The 20,674-nt window shown below is 39.1% G+C and overlaps 2 protein-coding genes across 6 annotated transcripts in view; one reads left to right on the top strand and one right to left on the bottom strand.

Annotated features, from left to right (window-relative positions):
* Positions 1-20,674, bottom strand: part of LOC122078974 (polycomb group protein EMF2B-like) — a 114,005-nt gene that overhangs the window by 50,072 nt on the left and 43,259 nt on the right. For all 5 annotated transcript variants that reach the window (XR_006140244.1, XM_042645179.1, XM_042645181.1 and 2 more), the window contains 6 exons: positions 20,116-20,180; positions 10,868-10,920; positions 10,717-10,770; positions 10,563-10,622; positions 2,823-2,869; positions 2,494-2,714 (listed from right to left, as the gene is read on the bottom strand). Coding sequence is in view for 4 of the 5 variants with exons in the window: in XM_042645179.1 (XP_042501113.1) it covers positions 2,494-2,714; positions 2,823-2,869; positions 10,563-10,622; positions 10,717-10,770; positions 10,868-10,920; positions 20,116-20,180 (500 nt within the window). In the remaining variant the exon portion in view is untranslated. The remainder of the gene's footprint in view (positions 1-2,493; positions 2,715-2,822; positions 2,870-10,562; positions 10,623-10,716; positions 10,771-10,867; positions 10,921-20,115; positions 20,181-20,674) is intronic.
* LOC122079515 (40S ribosomal protein S18-like) lies at positions 5,565-7,908 on the top strand. The gene is made up of 3 exons (XM_042646046.1): positions 5,565-5,631; positions 6,113-6,181; positions 7,447-7,908. The coding sequence occupies exons 1-3, from the start codon at positions 5,565-5,567 to the stop codon at positions 7,884-7,886; spliced, it is 576 nt and encodes a 191-aa protein (XP_042501980.1). The 3' UTR covers positions 7,887-7,908.

The following is a 20,674-nucleotide window of genomic DNA, read 5'->3' as shown; positions in this document are numbered from 1 at the left end:
TGTAATTTGGAAAGTTGAATTACAAACTCCCAAGAGTATCTCAAGTATGGGATGGGAGGGGAGGAGAGAAGACAATATGCAATACGATAAATAAATTCAACTTTGCATCACTCAAATGCTATTATGTTTGGAAGCGAGCTTCCAAATAAGCTTGAGAGTGCCAACAAACTTGGCGTCCTTGATTCTGCGGATGCCAAGCCCCCCCTTTAAGTTTAGGACGGCAGATAGAACACCAACTGAGAGGGTGGAGGAATCTAAAGGAGTCAACCCTTTCCAGAGGAAAAAGCACATAAGCAATTCAACAGCTTTTATGGTGGCCAATCTGATGAATTCAAGGCGACCCATATAAGAGAGGAGTTTGCCTTTCCGAAGTTGAACTCTTTTGCAAATGAGATCGAGCATGGGGTTGAAGTCTCTTAAGAATATTTATTGGTTTGCTTTTTGATGAATCTTCTTATATTATATACTATACTCATAGTTGTCACGGCGCCAAGGCGAACCAAGGAGGTGGAGGGTTGTCTAAGCGCTTAGGTGAGAAGGCGCACGCCTTGAGGCGAACAAGGCGACCAATTATTTTATTTTCCCTATTTTCTAACATTATTTAGTAAGTTATATATACCTTGTATCATAAAAAATCAAGATTAAGCAACATCAAGTCATTAAAAATCAACATTTAGCCATATTAAATCATAAAAAATTAACATTAAGTCATATTAAGTTATAAAAAAATAAAATTTAGAGAAATGCTCTGGTTCTATAATAAGTTTGACTGGTCAAATGATATTATTTTTACATGAGACTTTTTGTATCAGTTATAATATAAAATCAGCTTTCCAACAAGTCTAAGATTACTTAAATCTGAGTTGTAATGACCAAGTTATACTCAGGTCAAACTTATTTTTAAGTGAGCGAATGCTGTTAAAATCGCCTAAATGAAAATAATTTTATGGATATCAAAACAAAAAATAATTTTACCGGACTTTTGGTTTTTAGCAATGTTTTAACATGATAGAATTTATAAAATTTTCATAATTGAGAAAAACTCCAGCATTTAAAAGTTGAAAATGCTCCTATAACCAATATCCAGTTTTTCTTCTTGGACTGGGTGGTTGACTTTTTATCCTTTTCGAATTTGATTTTTAAACTATTTTTATTGGATTCAAATAGGGAGTATTTGCTTATTTATGAATAATATCTTAAGTAAATGAAATAACAAATATAAAAAGCATTTACTTTGGTATAAATAAGTGCCAAAGCATAAGGCGACTATCGCCTAGGCCCCAGGCAAACTGCCTGGACGCCTAGTCGTCGCCTAGGCGACGCCTTGACAACTATAACTATACTTAGTTTGTTGTATGTTAATTTCTCATATTAGGTCATTACTAGAATAATTATATCATATTGCATTGATATGGATTCTATGTTGCATAGAAGCATAATTATATAAATTTATCATTGCTATATTACATATAGTCATATAATGCACGCCTAGGAACCCCTCCAACGCCTTGGGTCGCGTAGTGGCATTGACAACTATGATCTGACTGAAGCAACAGAATTTCTCCCTGAACTGATGTATTACTGTGTCTGAGATCCTGCTGATCTAGTCTTTATTAGAAACATTAGGGTTGAAGATTAGATCACATTCGGCACAAAAACAAAGGAAAAAAAGGTTTTAGTGGAGTAAAAATGACTGTGCGATGTGCATGTGTTTTGCAATTATTTGAACTCATAGCAATGTTTTGGGAAAATTTATATATATATATATATAAGGAAAAAAAAGGTTTTAGTGGAGTAAAAATGACTGTGTGATGTGCATGTGTTTTGCAATTATTTGAACTCATAGCAATGTTTTGGGAAAATTTATATATATATATATATATATTTCATTTAAGGGAATAGGAAAAGATAGTGGAACTATTGGATGTCATGTGTTGTATATGGTTGTAGGAGAAAACATCTAGACAGTGCAATATTACCATGGACATAGATGATGTATTTGTTATCATATAAATTCTTTATTCACAGTCTACTATGCTTAAAAGGACTACTTTTGCATGTATCCTAAACCTTCCTATGTGTTTCCATTCTTTTATCCTTCCTATTCTATCATATCCATGTCTATTCATGATGTCCCTAAATATTGGCTTACTCACTCAATACCTATACTTTAGAATTTAGTCTCCCTGGGTCAAAGTTCCATCAATCACGTATCAAGGAAAAATTTCAACATCATATCTGCTGCAGTGGAATTACACTTTTCATTTCCCCCTTTTATTGTCCAAGAGATAGATTAGACATTGACTATCAGATCAATAAGGTGAACATTTTAAAAACTCATAAGACAAGTTATCCCTGGTTCCCACCAATTCCAGATGTGTTCCACGTGCATGGCGCGAGAACGTGATTTATTACCACCATTCCTCATTCCATGAGTCTATATGAGAAATAACTAAATGCCTACTGCTCTCCTGCATACTGCAGCTTACTTACCTTTCTCATATCTTTTAAGTAAGTTTTGATTGGAAGGCTCGACAACTCTTGATGTCACAATAGGTATAGAGTAAGGGCTAGTACAACCATTCTGTTCAGCAATTTCCTCACAAAGACCATCCCTAGTTACTTCAGGTGAGTCCAACTTCAAGACTTGTGGGTGTACATGTTTTGCGTTTTGAACTACGCTTGTCAATCTTCTACGCTTCCGTGGCTTTGAGCTGCCATGCAATTGAGGTGAACCTCTTTCAGTTCTTGGAGACAGAAATCAACTGAAAATAATAACAAGAGTTGTAACTTCTTAATTTATCCAGAAAATAAAAGATTACCAGAAGAAGAATGTTTGCAGCTTTGGGTCAACTCCATCCGCAACAATCTGAATAAGAAATATGCAACAACAACAACAACAACAACTCAGCCTTTTCCCAACTAAATGGAGTCGGCTACATGGATCCATGAGAGGGTTAAAAAAAAAAAAAAAAAGAATAAGAAATATATTAATGGAATATTTTTTTAAAGGCTACAGGTGAAAACTCCTATAGAATTTCAACCATTACATTGGGGTGAGGGTCGGGATAAACATGTTTATATATGTAGCATAACTTTTAAATCAGTTGCATAAATAATTTATGTATTATCTTAAATTTAGCCAACCGATACGACACACACCGATATGATACATGAAATTTTTAAAATCCTTTCGTATCGATATATATCCCACGATACATACCGATATGCATCAATACACCACCGATACGCATCGATACAATACAATATGCACCAATACGACTCTATGAAAAATATAAAATCGAGGTGAAATGTATGTATCGGTACATATCGGTATGTATCTATCGGTACGTATCAATGACTATCGGTATGTATCGATCGGTACGTATTGGTATGTACCGATATAGTGCGCTACGGTCATATAATGGCCAAGATGGGTAATTTTTCAGAAAAACACAAATTTTTGAGGGGTTTTTGTTCCAAAGTTGCTGTCAACCATATTTCTCTCTAACCAAAGTGGAAATCAAAGTTTGAAATAAGGATTTTACATTTATGGGACAACTATAAACCTTGAATTCTTAGTGCGATACCCTCAATTTAGTGTTTATGCATAATACATGATATCAATAGCTTTTTTTTAACAAATTCTTTATGCCAAAATGTTTAAAAAAATGTTTCCTATCTATTTATGTGTGTATCTTTAGCGTATCTTAGCGTATCTCCGATACGATACGATACCCTTCGATACATATCTTAATTTTGGCCGACCAATACGGCGACCGATACCGATACTTTAATCCTTGGTACTTATAGGTAGTATTACATGTACTCTACATGAATTAATTTTCGACTTCTCATCTCATACCAAATGATGGGTTGGATTCATCAGCATTCGATAATCTGGAATAGTAGGCCAACACCCTCCTCTGAGTGTCAATCCCAGTTATTCTCCTGAGCAGTCTTTCTGAAGATAACAAGTGTGGTCTTTTTGTGGCCCCAGCTTGACCTGAGGGTTGCTAAAATATGATTAATCCTTAACTTCGATTGCTAACATGACAGTTCGGGTGCCATTATCTAAGACTAGACTTAGGAACAAGGATTAAAGTTTCAGTATCGGCCGCCGGATCGGTCGGCCAAAATTAAGATACTTATCGAAGAGTATCGTATCGTATCAGAGATACGCTAAAGATACACACATAATTGGATAGGAAACACTTTTTCATACACTTTTGAATTAAAAAAAAAAAAAAGGAGAGTTAAAAAAAGCTATATAACATGTATTATGCATAAATATTAAAATGGAGGGTATCGCATAGAGAATCTAAGATTTGTAGTTGTTTATGGTTTAATATCGATTCCCAACCTTGATTTCCACTTTAGTTAGAGAGGAAAATGGCTGGCAGAAATTTTGGAACAAAAATCTCTCTCAAAAAATCGTGTTTTGCTAAGAAATAGTCCATCTTAGCCATTATATAACTGTAGCGTAGCGTATCGGAATGTATTGACCGATACATAGCGATATGTACCAATACCGTATAGAAAATTAAAAATCGAGGTGAAATGTACATTTTGGTGTATCGGTATATATCATACGATACATATCAATACAAAAGACATTAAATTTTTCCTGTATCGTATTGGTAAAGGCCAATACCGATACGATATGTACCGATACTTTAAACCTTGCTCAAGAAGACTGAATCCATAAAAAAGATTTGCAAATGAAGCATTCCATGACTTTCCCATCGACCTTAGCCATTGGTTTACTCTATTTTTTCTTAGATTATATCCATTCCCAGTTTTCCGATACCGATACGGATACGATACGTACCAATACTTTAAACCTTGCTTAAGAAGACCAAAAAAAGATTTATATATGAAGCATTCTATGACTTTCTCGTCAGCCTTAGCCATTGGTTTACTCTATTTCTTCTTAGATTATATCCATTCCCATATGCAGCAAGTCCCATCCAATTAACACTTGCTTTCTCTTGGGAGGGCTGCCATTCCATCCTATGCTTCTCATGCAGCTGGTGAAGAAAACCTTCTTTCGTCATAAGTCTAGAATCAATTGGTTCTCTCTTGGGACTCAAACTGCTTTTTCTACAAATTCTTTCCAGGTGAGGATATATAGAAATATAACTCAATCTCGTTACATAAATGGCACGACAAAAATCACAGAGAAATCAAAGGCTTGGATTGTTTCTTAAACCAAGGGGTTCTTATTTACCTCCGAGTGGAAATGTGGCAAATTTTATTAACTTTCAAAGGAAGTTAGGTTATCAGCAAGCTCTTGATCTGGTCCAAGCAGTGACCCCCGAAAAGGTGAGACATGCTATGTTTTCTCTTAAGGACAAGAACGCTCCACGCCTGAATGGGTATACATCACTTCTATAATCAGGCTTGGAGTGTTGTTGATAATGAAACTGGAAATTCAAATTTTTTTAACGTCTGACAACTTTTCTCCTACAATCTCTTTGGTCCCGAAGGTGCCTATGAAGTATACTGCAGACTTCAAACTTTATTTGTCATCATAATCTACATCAAAGTTGGGAGTAAAAAGAATGGCACAAAAACATAACCACAACCCATGGTCTACACTAGAAGTTGTAGTTCCATGGAAGTTGTCCGGTATGCTACTCCAGAGTCTCCATGAAAAGGATAAACTAGATGCTTGTCTGATGACAACATGAGATAGTTAAAGCATGGTGACAAAAGAATTCATGGGAAATCAAATAAGATTTGGCCTTGAAGTGGGACTCTCAAGCATTCACAGGTGCTCTTGATCAAAGTAAAATTTTGTACTTAATTATATGATATGAATTTCATACTCTAAGCATTCACAGGTGGCCTTGAAGTGGGACTCTAAGCTTCACTGTTTGGAGATCCCTCTCTAACACCCTTCCCACCCAAGCCTTCCTCATTTACCATCATGTCCATGTCCCTCCAGCTTGCTGTCTTCGCTGGTCTGATGTAGAAGACGCTCATCATCTCTTCTTCAAGTGACCTCCTCCAGGGTTTTGCAGAAAGTCAAGAGTAGTGGCTGGCTAGTTTGCAGAACGCCTCTCCCGCTTCAGAGAGAGTAGATCTGGATTAATATTGACTTTTGCAGATAACTCTATCTGTGACATTGCTGAGAAGCTTGCCTTCAGCATTGCCATAAATCACATCTGGATTGAGCGTAATCTCCGTAGATGGACCTCCAACTCCGTTCTTTTTATAAGATTTGGATGGCTATTTTCATTTATGTTAGTTTGAAGATTGTGCCCATCCCCCCTCTCCCTGTTAGGATTCCCCAAGGAAATGGCACATTGTTGTATCCTAGGGTTTTCCCTCCTCTATTTTGATTTCCCCCCTTCCCCGTAGTGGGCTTGTAGCATTTATTTTGTTTTTCTTTTCCCTTTGGGGCCTATATATTCTCTCCCTTTCCTCTTGGTAATGAATTTTTTATTCACCCAAAAAAAAAAAAAAATTCTGTACATATCTAGTAGTAATAAGAAAATGAAAATGGAACTCCTAGTATAACTTGAAACAAAAGAAAACACTACCAGTGATTGAAGATTCTCTTAAACAAAACATCTAGTAACCACCAAACACATCAGACGACCACTAAATTTACGACATAAAAAAAAAAAAAAAAGACGACAACCAGATAAGAGACTCTTGATTAACAAGAACGCTACCATAAGGGCTTAGCATAACCTAGAAACACCTAAAATGCAAAAGAATAGACTTAACTCTCTTTCAGCACACATGAGAGCCTATTAGAATAACCCAAACATCAGCCCTTTTCTGAATGTTGCATTTAAGAATTCCTCCTTTCCCCCTCTTGAACTTATCCTTGCAACTGCTCTCCTCAACTAGAGCACAACCCTTACCTTCATCTACCTTAGACAAAAACATTCACTATGGATTATGATTTGTGAAATAATTTCTCAAAGATCCAATTTTCTAGGAAAATAAACAATCACACCAACTTGTGCATGTACAATCTAAATGTTATCATGACCTCAGATTTCTCAAAAGGGTGTCCTTAAATATCTTACATTAGAAAAGGGTAACAGAGCCTTTGGCCTCCAAACCCAACTAAGGAGGAAATGTGATTAATATAAATATTTTCCTTCTCTTTGTGACCTTTTTATGAAAAAAAATGTATGCATCATAATCGATGGCTGGACCAGCACACTTCGGTACAAACCATTCTACCGAAGTAAACAAGGTCAAACAAGAAAATTATTTTAAAAAGAGGAAATTACACTCCCCTTCCCTGAACTATGGCTTAATATCAAGTTTCCCCCATGTACTTTCATATATACCAACACCCTCCCCTATAGTTTGAAGATGCTTTCAATCGTACCCCTTCTGTTAGACAGCCCTGTTAAGCGATGACATCATCATTCAAACATGTAATTTTCAGTCGAAACTACCCTTCCCATATGAATTAAGCCTTAAGCCCTAAACACATTCTTCGTGCTCTCAACACGATTGTTGATGGAAAACAGAACATCATGTTTGCTCTAACTTCGATCAAAGGTATCGGTCGCCGTTTTGCTAACATAGTATGCAAGAAAGCTGATGTCGACATGAGCAAGAGAGCTGGTGAGTTATCTGCTGCTGAGCTTGAGAACCTCATGATGACTGTTGCAAATCCAAGACAGTTCAAGATCCCTGATTGTTTTTTGAACAGGAAGGACTATAAGGATGATAGGTATTCCAAGGTTGTTTTCAATGCGTTGGACATGAAACTAAGGGATGATCTTAAGAGGTTGAAGAAGATCAAGAACCACCGTGGTCTCCGGCACTATTGGGGCCTAAGGGTTCGTGGTCAGCACACAAAGACAACTGGCCGCAGGAGAAAGATTGTTGGTGTCTCAAAAAAGCGATGAACTTGCATCCCTCAATTTCTGTGCTCACCATATTTGATTTCTTCAAAAGGGTTTCTTCGAAACTTGCAAAACTTTCAATTTCTTCATCAAAGTCCAATAAAATTTCAGTTTGAGATGGTTTCTCGAAATCTTTATCTTCGGATTCGTAGATTTTTAGCTTTTCATCATCATCGGAAGAAGATGTTCTACTTTGGAAGTAGCCCTTCTCTTCCTCACCATTGGAGAATACGAACTGGTGATCTCTCTTCCTCTCTCTACAGATTATGGGTTTTAGGGTTTTGCAACCAAAATCAACAGAACCTCTGGTTCTTCCATGAATCCGCAAAAGTCCTTCCCAGACGAGAACTGATACTTACTACTAGTGCTAACCGTGGGGGCCTTTTCTTCTGTGGGCAAAGAGAAATTGGATTCTTCATCCCCTACCTTGAATTCTTGTGAAGTCTGATATTGAAACTTGAAACAGAACTTCGGAATCTCTCTCTCTCTCTCTCCAGGTTCATCGGAATCCAAATCCTCAGATATGGTAGCCTCAGGTTGGGATTAGGATTTGGAGCAATTCGATTCATCCTTCTGAAAACCATCTTCTCCAAGAAATCTTCCACAAGAAAAAGGAAATATACGTAGATGATAGAAGGGTAAACTGGTCTTTTTACAGTCCAGTTTAACACCGTCAATCACTTATGGGACGATTGAAAGCATCTTCAAACTACAAGGGAGGGTGTTGGTATACATGAAAGTACGTGGGGGGAACTTGATATTAAGCCACAGTTCAGGGGAGGGGAGTGTAATTTCCTCTTTTAAAAAATACATTAATAAGAGAGGACTTATTATTTTACAACGTATAGTTCTAATATCTTTGATCCAAGAACCAAAAATTGTTCAAATATGATAGGTTAATCAGAAAATTCAAAAGAGGGAGCAAAGTTGTCACGGCGTCATGACGACCCAAGGAGGTGGAGGGGTGGCTAATCGAGTTGGCGGTGAATCGCCCACTATGGCATTGCCATGGCGATCAAATCGCCCATGTGTTATTTTTCATTTCCCCTATAATCTAAAGTTATTTTGTATGTTATAATATATACCCTATGACATAAAAAAACCAATCAACATTAAGCAACATCAAGTCATAAAAAATCAACAGTCACACTCACATCAAGTCATACAAAATCAACATGACCTATTGACATTTAGAGAAATGCTCTTGTTCTATAATAAGTTTTATTGGTCAAATGATTTTATTTTTAGATGAGACTTTTTATATTAGGTATAACACAAAACTAGCTTTCCAACAAATCTAAAATTACTTAAACCTAAGTTGTTCCAGTCAAACTTATTTTAAAGTGTGCGAATGCTGTTAAATCGCCTAAATGGAAATAATTTTATGAACATCAAAACAAAAAATTCTTTTACCGGACTTCTGGTTTTTAGCAATGTTATACAATGATAAGATTTATAAAAATTTTAGAATTAAGAAAAACCTTAGCATTCGAAAGTTGAAAATCACCCTACAACCAAAAATCCAATTTTTGTTCTTGGACCAGGGGGTTGACCTTTTATACTTTTGGGATTTGATTTTTAAACTATTTTTATTGGGTTCAAATATGAGGTATTTGCTTATTTATGAATAATATCTTAAGTAAATGAAATAAAAAAATATAAATAAGGGCAAAAAATATAAGGCAGCATGCAATAAAGCGACAGTTGCCTAGGCCCCAAGCAAACCGCCTGGAAGCCTAGCACCGCCTTGACAACTATAAGAGGGAGACAGGCAGGATAATGTCGTTACTTTAAAAAAAGAAGCATTTGAGTTATCACAAATGATGAGATTTTTCGTATGTGGACCTTATCCTATTATGCAGTCTGTTCTTGGTTGGCAATGATGTTGTTGTATACTTTTGTATCTTTTCTTCACTATCAATAAACTTCTGGTTATCTATAAAAGAGAGAAAAAAGAGAGAAAAAGAGAGATTTGGGAGAGGGGGGGGGGAGAGAGAGAGAGAGAGGAAGAGCAAATATCCTATAATCTCCGGCAAAAGGTAAAGAAACCACATAAAATGAAAATGATTATTTTTAAAACTAAAACCATCTACTAACTAGTATTAAGGTCAAATAAGATGACGGATACATTTAAAAACCTTATGGTCCAGACAGTATGGATATTAGACTGAACGGTCCAGTGAGGCACTGACTAGCCTTCCTTTCTTAGTCCCCAAACAGGGGAATTAGACCAAACTACTTAAACTTTATTAGCAATGATCCTTATGCCCATCTGCTCCAGTATAACCCTATACAGTGACCAAATTCATCAAACATCAACATGTTCTTTTATTTAGAGCAGTCACCAAACATTAACATGTTCTTTAATTTGGACCAAGCATAAATTTGTCGACATTTTCACCACTGGAGAACTTGACAAGAGCCACACTTGGATATAACCACGAGATTGATTGTGATTGCAGGCAACCCTGTGTATTATCATTTTCATTGAATTCTCATGTAGAATCAAATTTTAACAGAAAAGTAATGAAAACAAAAGAAAACATTTTATTCGCTTCATCCTAATTTTTCACAAATTGCAAGTGTATCATTTCACTAAGAAATTACATAACCAAAGGCAATAGGTAATCACAAATCAATAAAATAGATTCTTAATTTTAGGGGAAAGTGGGTTTTGACCTCAGATCTCCAAATATCAGTTCTCACAGAAACATTCACTGCTTGATACTCTTCAGTTACCTGCAAAAAAAAAAATCATACGAGAGCTGAACTTGTACATCCCATAAGAGTTTAATGACCATACTATTACTGGAGATTCCTGAAGTTTACCAACCCAAAACTCAAAGTTGAATAGGTCATGTGATGAGCACAAGTGGCACCTAAGACCCTAAAAACAAAATGGAAAACAACATAAATGAATAACAGTATTTCATTAATGGTTCACTGAAAAATAAAAATACCAAGATTTCAGATGTTGGTTTCACCTTAAAGTTTGCACACTTCACCAAGCAAAAAGGGCATGAGTAGTCTTCAGTTACTGCACGCAGAGAAAATATGGTGGGTTGTAGCTAAAAGCATTTTCTACCACATAAATCAGAAAAAGATTGCAACAGAAACCATCAACTACTAGCATACAGGAAAAGAGAAAGAGTACAACAATGCCATACTAGAAATCTAGAAGAGAGTCCCATATTTAAGTAATCAGGCTCTATTTTTTAACATTTGTAACTGCTATCTTACTGATCCAATAAAGAAAGATGACTCTTGCCTGATAGCAGTTAACAATCTAACAATTATTGCTCCCCTGACAGATGTGAAAAGGAGAATCAAAGAAAAAATAGGAAATGGGCTTAGGTATGGTAGAAGAAATTCAAACTTCAATGGCTGAAGATCTGAATTACAAGGTACTCGTGGTCCACCTGAGCCACCTAAACCTCCAACATTCAGATAACCACACTCAATATTCTGCTTTAACAAATTAAATTTGGACTTCTGTATCTCTAAAACAGGACATAAGCTTCCACTAGTCCCAAAACAGAAAGGAATCCTCTTGACACAAATCCTTGATGGCTGCTGGAAACTCAATACTTCTGTTTTTTTCTCAAAGAAAATTACAGTATTCTCCTAAGATTTTCTCCAAACCCCTCTTCCTTCAAAAGAGATGATGTGACATTCTACGAACACATCTCCAATTACCTCCTCCAACACCAAGCCAAACAAAATTCCCTCCTCTATGAATGGTACACCATTATAACTTTGCACAGCACCAACAGATAAAAAGGGAAAACCCACTTTAAGGGGGAACAAAAGCACACAATTTTCAAAAACTGTTTTCAGGACAAGTTATTGGAGATCAAATTAGATCGGTTCAGTCAAATTTGTCAATAATTAATTGAAACCAACAGTCAGAGAATTGGCAGTGGATACCATCACAACTCTTCAAATATGCATCTATTTGGTTTTAGGGATGCCAACATCGGGTAATCATGAAGCAAATAACTCAGCAAAGACAGAGCTGCCAAGTTAAGACCTGTAATAAGGCATCACCTTCTGATGATTTGGCATTGGTGTCCTAGTTCTCCAACAGTATTTCAGTTCTGACCCAATTAGAACTATTTTATTGCTTTGTCTACTAATCTCTTATATTTAAAAATTCTTACCCCCAGTTAGATCTGCCACATGGACTTCAAAGCAGGATTTTTTTTCTTTTTCTTTTTCTTTTCCTTTTTTTTTTTTTTTTTTTGGGGGGGGGGGGTGGGGGGTGTGGGAAGTGTGGGAATGAAGCAAAAACAAACAAAAGAAGGCCCTTTTTCTCCTTATAAGAAGGAGAACATGTTGGTGCTAGTGCTTATTTCCCAAAAAATGTATCTTCTATCAATCAAGTACCCAAGCCATGTACTAAAGGCACCCCACAAATACACTTGGCATGCAATGCAAGGCAAGGCAAGGCGTGCACACCTTAGAGTTGAATGGCACAATAGGATTTGAATAGCCAATCCCATTTAGTTGAGACAAGGCTTTGTTTACTTTTTTTTTTTTTTTTTTGGGTAGATAAGAAAATCAATAACCAAAGGGAAGAAAAGGGGGGTTGTTATACCTAATACAAAAAGTCATAGGTAACCATCCCCTTCTGACCCCCTCCCATGTCCACCTCCTCTCTGGCAGTTCCCCCAGACGGAATCTCTCCAATCCCCTGCCCTGCTGCTCCCTCCTCTCCTCCCTCCCCTTCTCCTCCTCCTAAATCCTGGGTTCTCTGCTGTTCGTTCCACCCCTCCCCCCTCCACAGCTGGTCATTCTCTTTTCTTTCCCCCCCCCCCCTTCCACCATCCTTGACAAGAAGGTGGGCCTTTGCCCTTCGGGTTTGCTTGAGGCTGAAATCCTTAAATGGAGGAACTGTATCATTGGACACTTCCTTGGAGCAAGGCTTCCATTTCATATGGTTAAGTCTTCCCTCTCCAAGTAGTAAAAGCTTCATGGTTCCTTATCCACTTTCTTCCCTGACAATGGCATCTTCATTTTTAACTTCTCTGAAGTATCTGATAAGATCCTGGCTCTTGAAGGTGGCCCTTGGCTGATTGGAAAAAACCAATATTCTAGCGCCATTGGGACCAATATACTTCCCTTGCTAAAGTTGACCTCAAACACATCTCTATCTGGTTGACTTTCCTAACCTTCCTCCCCACTTCTGGTGTGCCCAAGGTCTGCGCTCTATCATCAGAAAACCCCTCTTTGCTGACCAATGTACCAAACTTATGGATCGCCTAGCATTTGCCATAATCTGTATTGAAGCTTCCACCGATAATCCTCTACCTACTGTTGCAACCATTATGGATGAAGATGGATTCTCCTTCGACCAGCCTATGAAGTACGAATGGCACAATGCTCATTGTGCAAGATGTTTGGCCATTTCACTAAAAATTGTGGTCTCATCCGGTGAGCCCTCTGTGAGAGCTCCTGAAGCCCCTCAAGAAGATCCTCCCCTGTTAGCCCCTGTTGCTGTGGAGAATCATCCCTTGAGACCTCCCTCTCCTGTCCCACAGGGAAGGAAAAAGCACTGCCATTGCTGAATCACAGCCATATGGCCAAGCCAATCCCCGAGAAGGTGTCTCGCCCTTTGTCAGGCCTACTTCTGCTGACCCATCAGTCCATCTCTCCTTGTCAGCCAGTCAAAACAAATTCTATCTCCTGTCACCCTCTAATTCTGAGGATGATAGCGAGATCCAATCACATCGATCCCTTTCCCTCTTGCCGTCTCTAGAGCTTGATGATCTGGCTGCCGATATCACCGCTAGCCTCTGTGCCTTGTCACCTCATGTTGTCTCTTCCTCGAGAAAACCCGACAGTTCTAGACTCCCTTCTGGTCACACTACCATCACGATCCCCTCCCCTTTGTTTCATCTTCTTCTATCCCTATTGAACCCTCCTCGCCTCAGGGAATCTCTTCTCCTCCTTCCTACTCTAGCCCACACCTTTTGAACCCTATCTCTTCTAGGCCTACTACATCACCATTGCCAAACACCCCTCTTATTCTGACAACTCCACTTCACCCAATATCAAACAACCTGACCTACCTCCCTATTAACTTGATTCCATCGGTTTCGCTCCCTCACCCGTCAAACCTCCTTCGTTACCCATCTCCTTCGAGTCACCTACCCTACCTGATAACCCTCCCTCCTGACCCTTGTGGCCCTCATCTTCCTAACCTGACTTACTCACTTACCCTCCTTCTTCCCTTCCCGTCTTTGCTATTCCCTCGTTTTACGCATCCTACTCCTCTTCCTCTTCGATGACCAACCACTTTCCTCCATCGTCTCCACTGATACAAACCTTGACTCCCCTACGGTCTCTCCTGCTATCCGCCAATCAACCTCCCTTCTCTCAACTGCTCCTTTGGAGTCCCATGTTAGCTTCCTGTCTCTGCTTCAAACCTGTTGCTTTGGTAGACCCTCATGTGCCTCGACCTCTCCCGCCATCGATCCCTTTGCTCCCTTGGACTCCGCCACTAGTTTTTCTTCGCCTGGCCTTCTGCCAGGCTCAACCACGTTGGAAGGTGCTACAATGGTTCTCAGGTTAGCTTAAGCCCATCCCAAGCACCCCACCATTGCTCTTGCTGTCCTCGCGGCTTCCTCCCTTGCCATCAAGACCAGCTCAGGCCTTCCGCCTGACACCATCGTTGAAGATCTCTCTGCTCCATCGAGCTCCATCTCTGGATCCACTGTTGCTAGCCTTCCGCCAACCTCAGCCACCTTGGAAGCGGTGTCAACTGTTCTCAAGCCTGCTCAGGCACCTCCTAAGCACCTTGCGGTAGTTTCGTCAGGCTCCTCTATTACTAATGGTTCTACTCCTCCCCTTGAGCTCTGTCCCAGGCCCTCCCTATGCATCGTAAGGCTGTCTCCACCACCTTGGAAGGTGCTACTGTAACTCCCCAACCTACTGTTGATCAAGTCCTTGGACCTGAACTGGGCTCTCAGAGAGTCTTTGCCCCTGTCTTTGCAAATGTTGTTGCTTCCCTCAAGAAGGCCAAGTCATCTCAATCTAGCTCCCTTTAATTCTCATAGGAGACGCCAACAACCCAAGGAAGACCAAAGCTCCTCTTCCCTCCCCCCTCAAGGAGTACCACCATCGGCTGAGGCCAAAGTCTACTTCCGACCTCTCCAAGGCTCCTTCCCGCTCCCCTAAGCAATTATTACCCCTCCCCTCTCCTTCTAAATGACCCCCTAGACCATTTGGAATGTCTGAGGATTGAATTCCCTGGCTAAGCATGCCTCCATCCGCTCCCATATCAAAACCACTCATGCTTCCCTTTGTTGTCTTTTATAAACTCATGTCTTTAGTCTAATGCCTCTCATATTGTTGCTTCCATTGCCCCTTCCTGGTCTTTCCTTTCTAACAACTCCCACTGCCTTAATGGTCATATTTGGACCCTCTAAAACCCCCTCCTCCATATCTCTTTCTTTTCTTCCTCTTCCCAGTCTATCCCTCTCTCCATCTATTCCCCCTTCAGTTCCCTCTCTTGCTTCTTCTCCACCATCTATGCTCTCAATCGTGCTCAGGATAAGATCTACCTTTAAGCCGATCTCTGCTCTTTTGCCCCCTCCATTAGATCCCTTCCTTGGGGTCTGTCAGGAGACTTCAATGTCATCAGGGCTTCCCACGAGAAGATCAGAGGAGAACACATTGACCTTCCCTCTGTTCAAGCTTCAATGATTATAGTGATGATATTGCGATGAATGACCTAAGATGGTCTGGTTCCAAATTCACTTGGACCAACCGTAGGAGTGGTCCTACCATAATTGCTTGTAAACTTGATTGAGCTCTTGTTAATGAAGCCTGGCTTGAAACTTTTCCCTACCCCCATCCCAGCTTCGACCTTCCCGATATCTCCGATCATTCCCCATCTCTCTCCTTGTTCATCCTCTCATCTCCTTTGGAACCTAACCTTTTAAGTTCTTTGATATGTGGTCCCTTCACTAGGGCTTTCTTCCCATTGTGCAGGAGGCTTGGGCCATCCCTGTCCATGCTTTCTCTTCCCCTCTCATTGCTTTTCCAAGAAGCTTAGGAATGTTAATCTGCTCTTAAGAGCTGGAATTCAAATTCCTTTTGGTAACATCTCCTGTAATGTCTCTTCCTACAAGGATAAGCTTCAACTCGATCATCTCAACCTCTACTTGACTGAGGAAGAGAAATTGGTTTCCTCTGAGCTGTCTTCTCTTCTTGCCCAGGAAGAAAGGTTCCCCAAGCAAAAATCTAGAATCAAATGGATTGAGATGGTGACTCCAACTCTACCTACTTCCATCGTTCTATCAAGGCTCACACTAATGCCAATTCCATCCCCAAGCTCATCTCTAGCAATGGTGTCACCATCACTAGCCCTAAGGATATCAAAGTTGAACTTGCCTCCTACTTCTCAAACCTTTTTCATACCCCTTCTCCCTAATCCTCCACCACTCCGCTCGAACCTTATCGACAAATTCATCACTAACCATCTTCTTCCCTCCCTCCAATCCATCCCGTCGAAGGGAGAGATCCTAGTTGTTGTTCCCCCTCATAAATCTAACAAGGACCTTGGCCCTGATGGTTTCAATATAGGATTCTTTTCTTCCTACTGGCACATCATCCAAGCAAATCTTCTTCTGGTCATCCGAAGCTTCCTCCTCTCCCCCAGCCAAATTAAAGGTGTTAATCACACTTTTCTTTGCCTCATCCCCAAGAAAGATGGTGCCAATTCCATGCTTGATTTCAAACCCATCTCCCTTTGCAACATTTTCTACAAATTCATTGCCAAAATTTTGGCAAACCGTATCCAACTTGTCATCGATACCTTGGTTAGCCCAAACCAATCGGCTTTCATTGTTGGTAGGAGCATTGCTGACAGCATCATGCTTTGCCATGAAACTGGATTTGGATGGAGGAAAGGTGGGCTTTGCAAAAGGAAACCAGGGAGGAGATGTTACCAAAGGTGGAGGAGTTCCAATCCTTGAGGGCCACTTTGACGTTCTTCAGCTTGCAAGCTAAGGCGATGACAGGGGAGGCAAAAAAGGCATAAATTGGAATATCACAAGCAGAGTAGACAAGAGGGAGGAAGTCCGAGTGATGGGACCACATGTCGAAGAACTTGAAAGTTGAAAGTTGAAAGTTGAAAGTTGAAACTTGAAACTTGAAACTTGAAACTTGAAAGGCTTGGGGCCAAAGGAGATGAAAGGTTGGATTAGAAGGGAGACGGGGGAGTGGTCAGAGGGTCAAAAGTGGCATAAGAGGAGGGGAAAAAGACAGCCACGCTTCGTTGACAAGAATCCTATCAAGTTTGCAAGCTATGCCACTACGCCTGTTATGCCAAGAGAACTTGATTGTAGACCATCTCAGGTCATTGAAACCAATGTCTTCAAGGCAAGAATTGAAGTCATCGATAGAGAAGGAGTTGATGGAAGAACCTTCATGCTTTTCATAGGCGAATCTGACCACATTGAATCACCTCCAATTCCCAAGGGAGGGAGTTGAGGTGGGAGGAAAATGATCGGAGATCATCCCAAAGAAGGATCTATTGAGAACATAGATGGTGGAGAGATGGATACATTGTGGGGAGGATGAGATCGCGGAGACCTTAAGCTTTGAAAGGATTCCGCATAAACCAAATACGTCCGTTGGGACTAGTGTAGTAGTTGGTGAGAAGAGACCATGCAAGGGCGATGGAGGAGTCCCAAAGTAGTTAAAAAAGCTGTCCTTAGTCAAATTTAACTACTTTTCTTTTCTCCTCTTATGTTGAGAGCACAACCTAGGTCCCAAACAAAGCAAAACCAAACCATAGGTCCAATATATAATATATATTGATTTACTAAGATACCCCTTCATAAACATTTTTGAACTCTTCACATCCACACAGGAAAAACCTGAGGCCAAGGAAATTCAAGGTCAACTTCAGTGAGACACGCCTTCACTGCACCTTGAGCTTCATCAACAGTGCACAAAGTTGCAGCCAGGAATTCACCTTAGTTGAATAGTGCACCTAGCTCGAGAAAGGCACAGGGTCTGCAATTATTAAAACACAGCACCCAACTTAATGAATAATGATACCGGTAAAGCCTATAGCGTTTCGAAATTTTAAATTTATTTATTTTACTGTTTACCTGCCTACAATCATTAGATCTTCCAGCATAAACCTTACTAACAGAAAAAAAGGAAAAAATGCATTTACACATTACCATCATGGAAGAGCTCCCTAAACGGTCCACCATTTTGAGCCATGTGGACAGATGATGTGGCAATGCTGACCGTTGGATAGAGTGAACATGGCCCGGATTAGCCATGTCTCAAATTCCAAAATAAAATTCAATCAAGTACACTCCCATGTATTGACATGCATCCATGCATGCATACGGTACTCCAACCACTACTATGCACTCTCCCCTAAACCTACATTTTTCAAAGCCCTATCTTTCCACTCGGCAAACTACAACAAGGTTTAAAATATCCTAACATATCCACCAATATTATCTGATACGTATTGTATCTTTAAGGTACGGATATGGCACCGATACAATACCTAAAAAGAGTATAGACTGTATCAGGTTGATACATGACCCGATGTGATCGATGATTGATACGCTTCATACATCTCTTATAAACTATATAACATGATCCATGACTGCAAAACACTTGCCGAAATAAGGCATTCTAATCAGGCAAAATCAATTTGCTTCCTTGCTTCCACTGGAAAAAGCGACTCTAGTAGTGTTGATTTCATCATAATTTGGTGACTAAAGAACTTGCAATCAAAGATTGAAATCAGATTTTCTGAAGAAACAGTTTACTATCAAAACTTTGAATTTCTTGCTCGAATACTGATTTTTAAGTTGTTTTTTGCAATGGATCACTGGCAAGGTTTTAAGTATCCTTCCATATCCATCAATACTAACCGATACGTATCGCATCTTTAGGGTACCGATAAGATACAGTGCCGATACAATACCTGAAAAAAATTGGTCTTAGTATATGCAGTCATGCAGAAACCTCATTCTTATATATAAATTAATACACTTGTTTCGTCGTACTTCGTTCTCCTTTTTATAAATGATAATTTTACATATTACTAATTGGAGGCAGTTTTCCTTCACCCACATGGCCAAGGGAGAATCCTTTGACCGAGGGGTTTGGATGGTGTGGAGAGGGTATCAGGGAAGAGTGTGGGCATTACCACTTCGTACTGAAGGGGCAAAGCATTTACGACCCTCGATGAGTTTACTTTTCCTTCACCAACCACATTGGAGGAATACTCTCTTTATTTTTGCGTGTTTTATTATTCAAAACTATATTTTGCATATATCATGAGCATTTTCATACATTTCTTGATACGATACCCGACACCGATACTTCAAAACTTGATCACTAGATTAGTTAAAAACAACATGAATGATTGCATCAAACTAGGTTTGCAATGATGTATGCATCTAAACCCTAAATCTTCCCGATACTGAAAATGACTTTTTTTTATTCATACATGTAAGAAACCTTATCATTTATATACAATCAATTGATTGAACTTGCCTCATCGTGCTTTGTTCTCCTCTTTTTATATGATATATTGTATATATTACTTGTTTATAATGTTTTATGCTTCAAAACTGTATTTCGCATGTATTCTAAGTATTTCCATGCGTATCTTTAGTGTATCTTGCATCTATCCAATACGATTCATCCCTTAAAATAACCTTTCCGATACCAATACTTTAAACCTCGTCTACAACTATGCCGAAACTTGATATATGAGCAGGGGACCTAAAAGTATACTGGTCCACAAAATTTGGGCCACATCTGATCTGGCACATGGCAGATTTTAGGGCCGTATAGGTAATGCTTCCAGCTTAGGAAACTCTACCACAAAATATATATATATACACATATATATATATATATATATAAGTACCATGAAGCTATACGCAGTAGCCTGTCCCGTCACAATTCAAATCACAAAGCAGAGCAAAACAAATAGTAGGAGTGAAACAGAACTTGATGACAAGATTCACAACAAAATTAAGAATAGCACGCAGCAATTGATAAGCACTAGAGCAAAGAAAAGCATATAACATTCCTAGGAAACACATCAATATGTACAAGCAAGTGTAGGAAGAAAACACTCAAGACATATTTCAAGATATAGTCTCATGGGAAAGAAAATAAACCTTAATTGACTTTCATAAAAGACATTAGACTAGGAAAAAGAAAAAGGCACAAGTACCTTCTGTTTTTTGTAATGTGTTGTTATAATATCTATAGTTGAAAATGACATTTCCAGCTCTCAACCTAGGTGGTACAAGTGAAGGGGGAAAAAAAGATGAGAAGCATCCTAATAGACAAACAAAAACTCTTGAGACCACCAAAGATAAAATCAACAAACTAAATGCATGTAACAAATAAATAAAGAACTAAAATTTATTTAACATTTGAGGAAGCAAATGAAGTCCTCAGCATCATTATATCACGAATTTAACATGTTGCGTCAACTCTTACTAGCATGACTTTCCCAAATTCCCTTTTCCATACCTGCTTTTCTCTGCAGCTTGTTCAAAGCACCATAATGACACAACAAAGCCTAGGAGATGGGATCCAGGTCTTCCCTAGAACTACAAATTTTATATCCATCGCTATAATATTGGACTAGCATCTACAACTAATCAAAACTTTCACCAATGCATTTAGAAAGCAACAAGTGACAATATTTAAAGTAAAACATATCATTAAACCACGATCAAAACACAAAGCTTGAAAATCTTATTAACATGAATACCCAAAAACAG

This window comes from Macadamia integrifolia, chromosome 5 (assembly GCF_013358625.1).
Source record: "Macadamia integrifolia cultivar HAES 741 chromosome 5, SCU_Mint_v3, whole genome shotgun sequence".
In the NCBI taxonomy this organism is placed as follows: domain Eukaryota; kingdom Viridiplantae; phylum Streptophyta; class Magnoliopsida; order Proteales; family Proteaceae; genus Macadamia; species Macadamia integrifolia.
Note: the sequence above shows the minus strand (reverse complement) of the source record. Positions and strands in the feature narration are given on the sequence as shown.

Coding starts and splice junctions, on each gene's coding strand:
- LOC122079515 (XM_042646046.1), top strand. CDS start 5,565: ATGGCACAAAAACATAACCACAACCCATGGTCTACACTAGAAGTTGTA. Junction 5,632..6,112: donor AGTTCCATGGAAGTTGTCCG/GTATGCTACTCC, acceptor TGACTTTTGCAG/ATAACTCTATCTGTGACATT. Junction 6,182..7,446: donor AAATCACATCTGGATTGAGC/GTAATCTCCGTA, acceptor ATATGAATTAAG/CCTTAAGCCCTAAACACATT.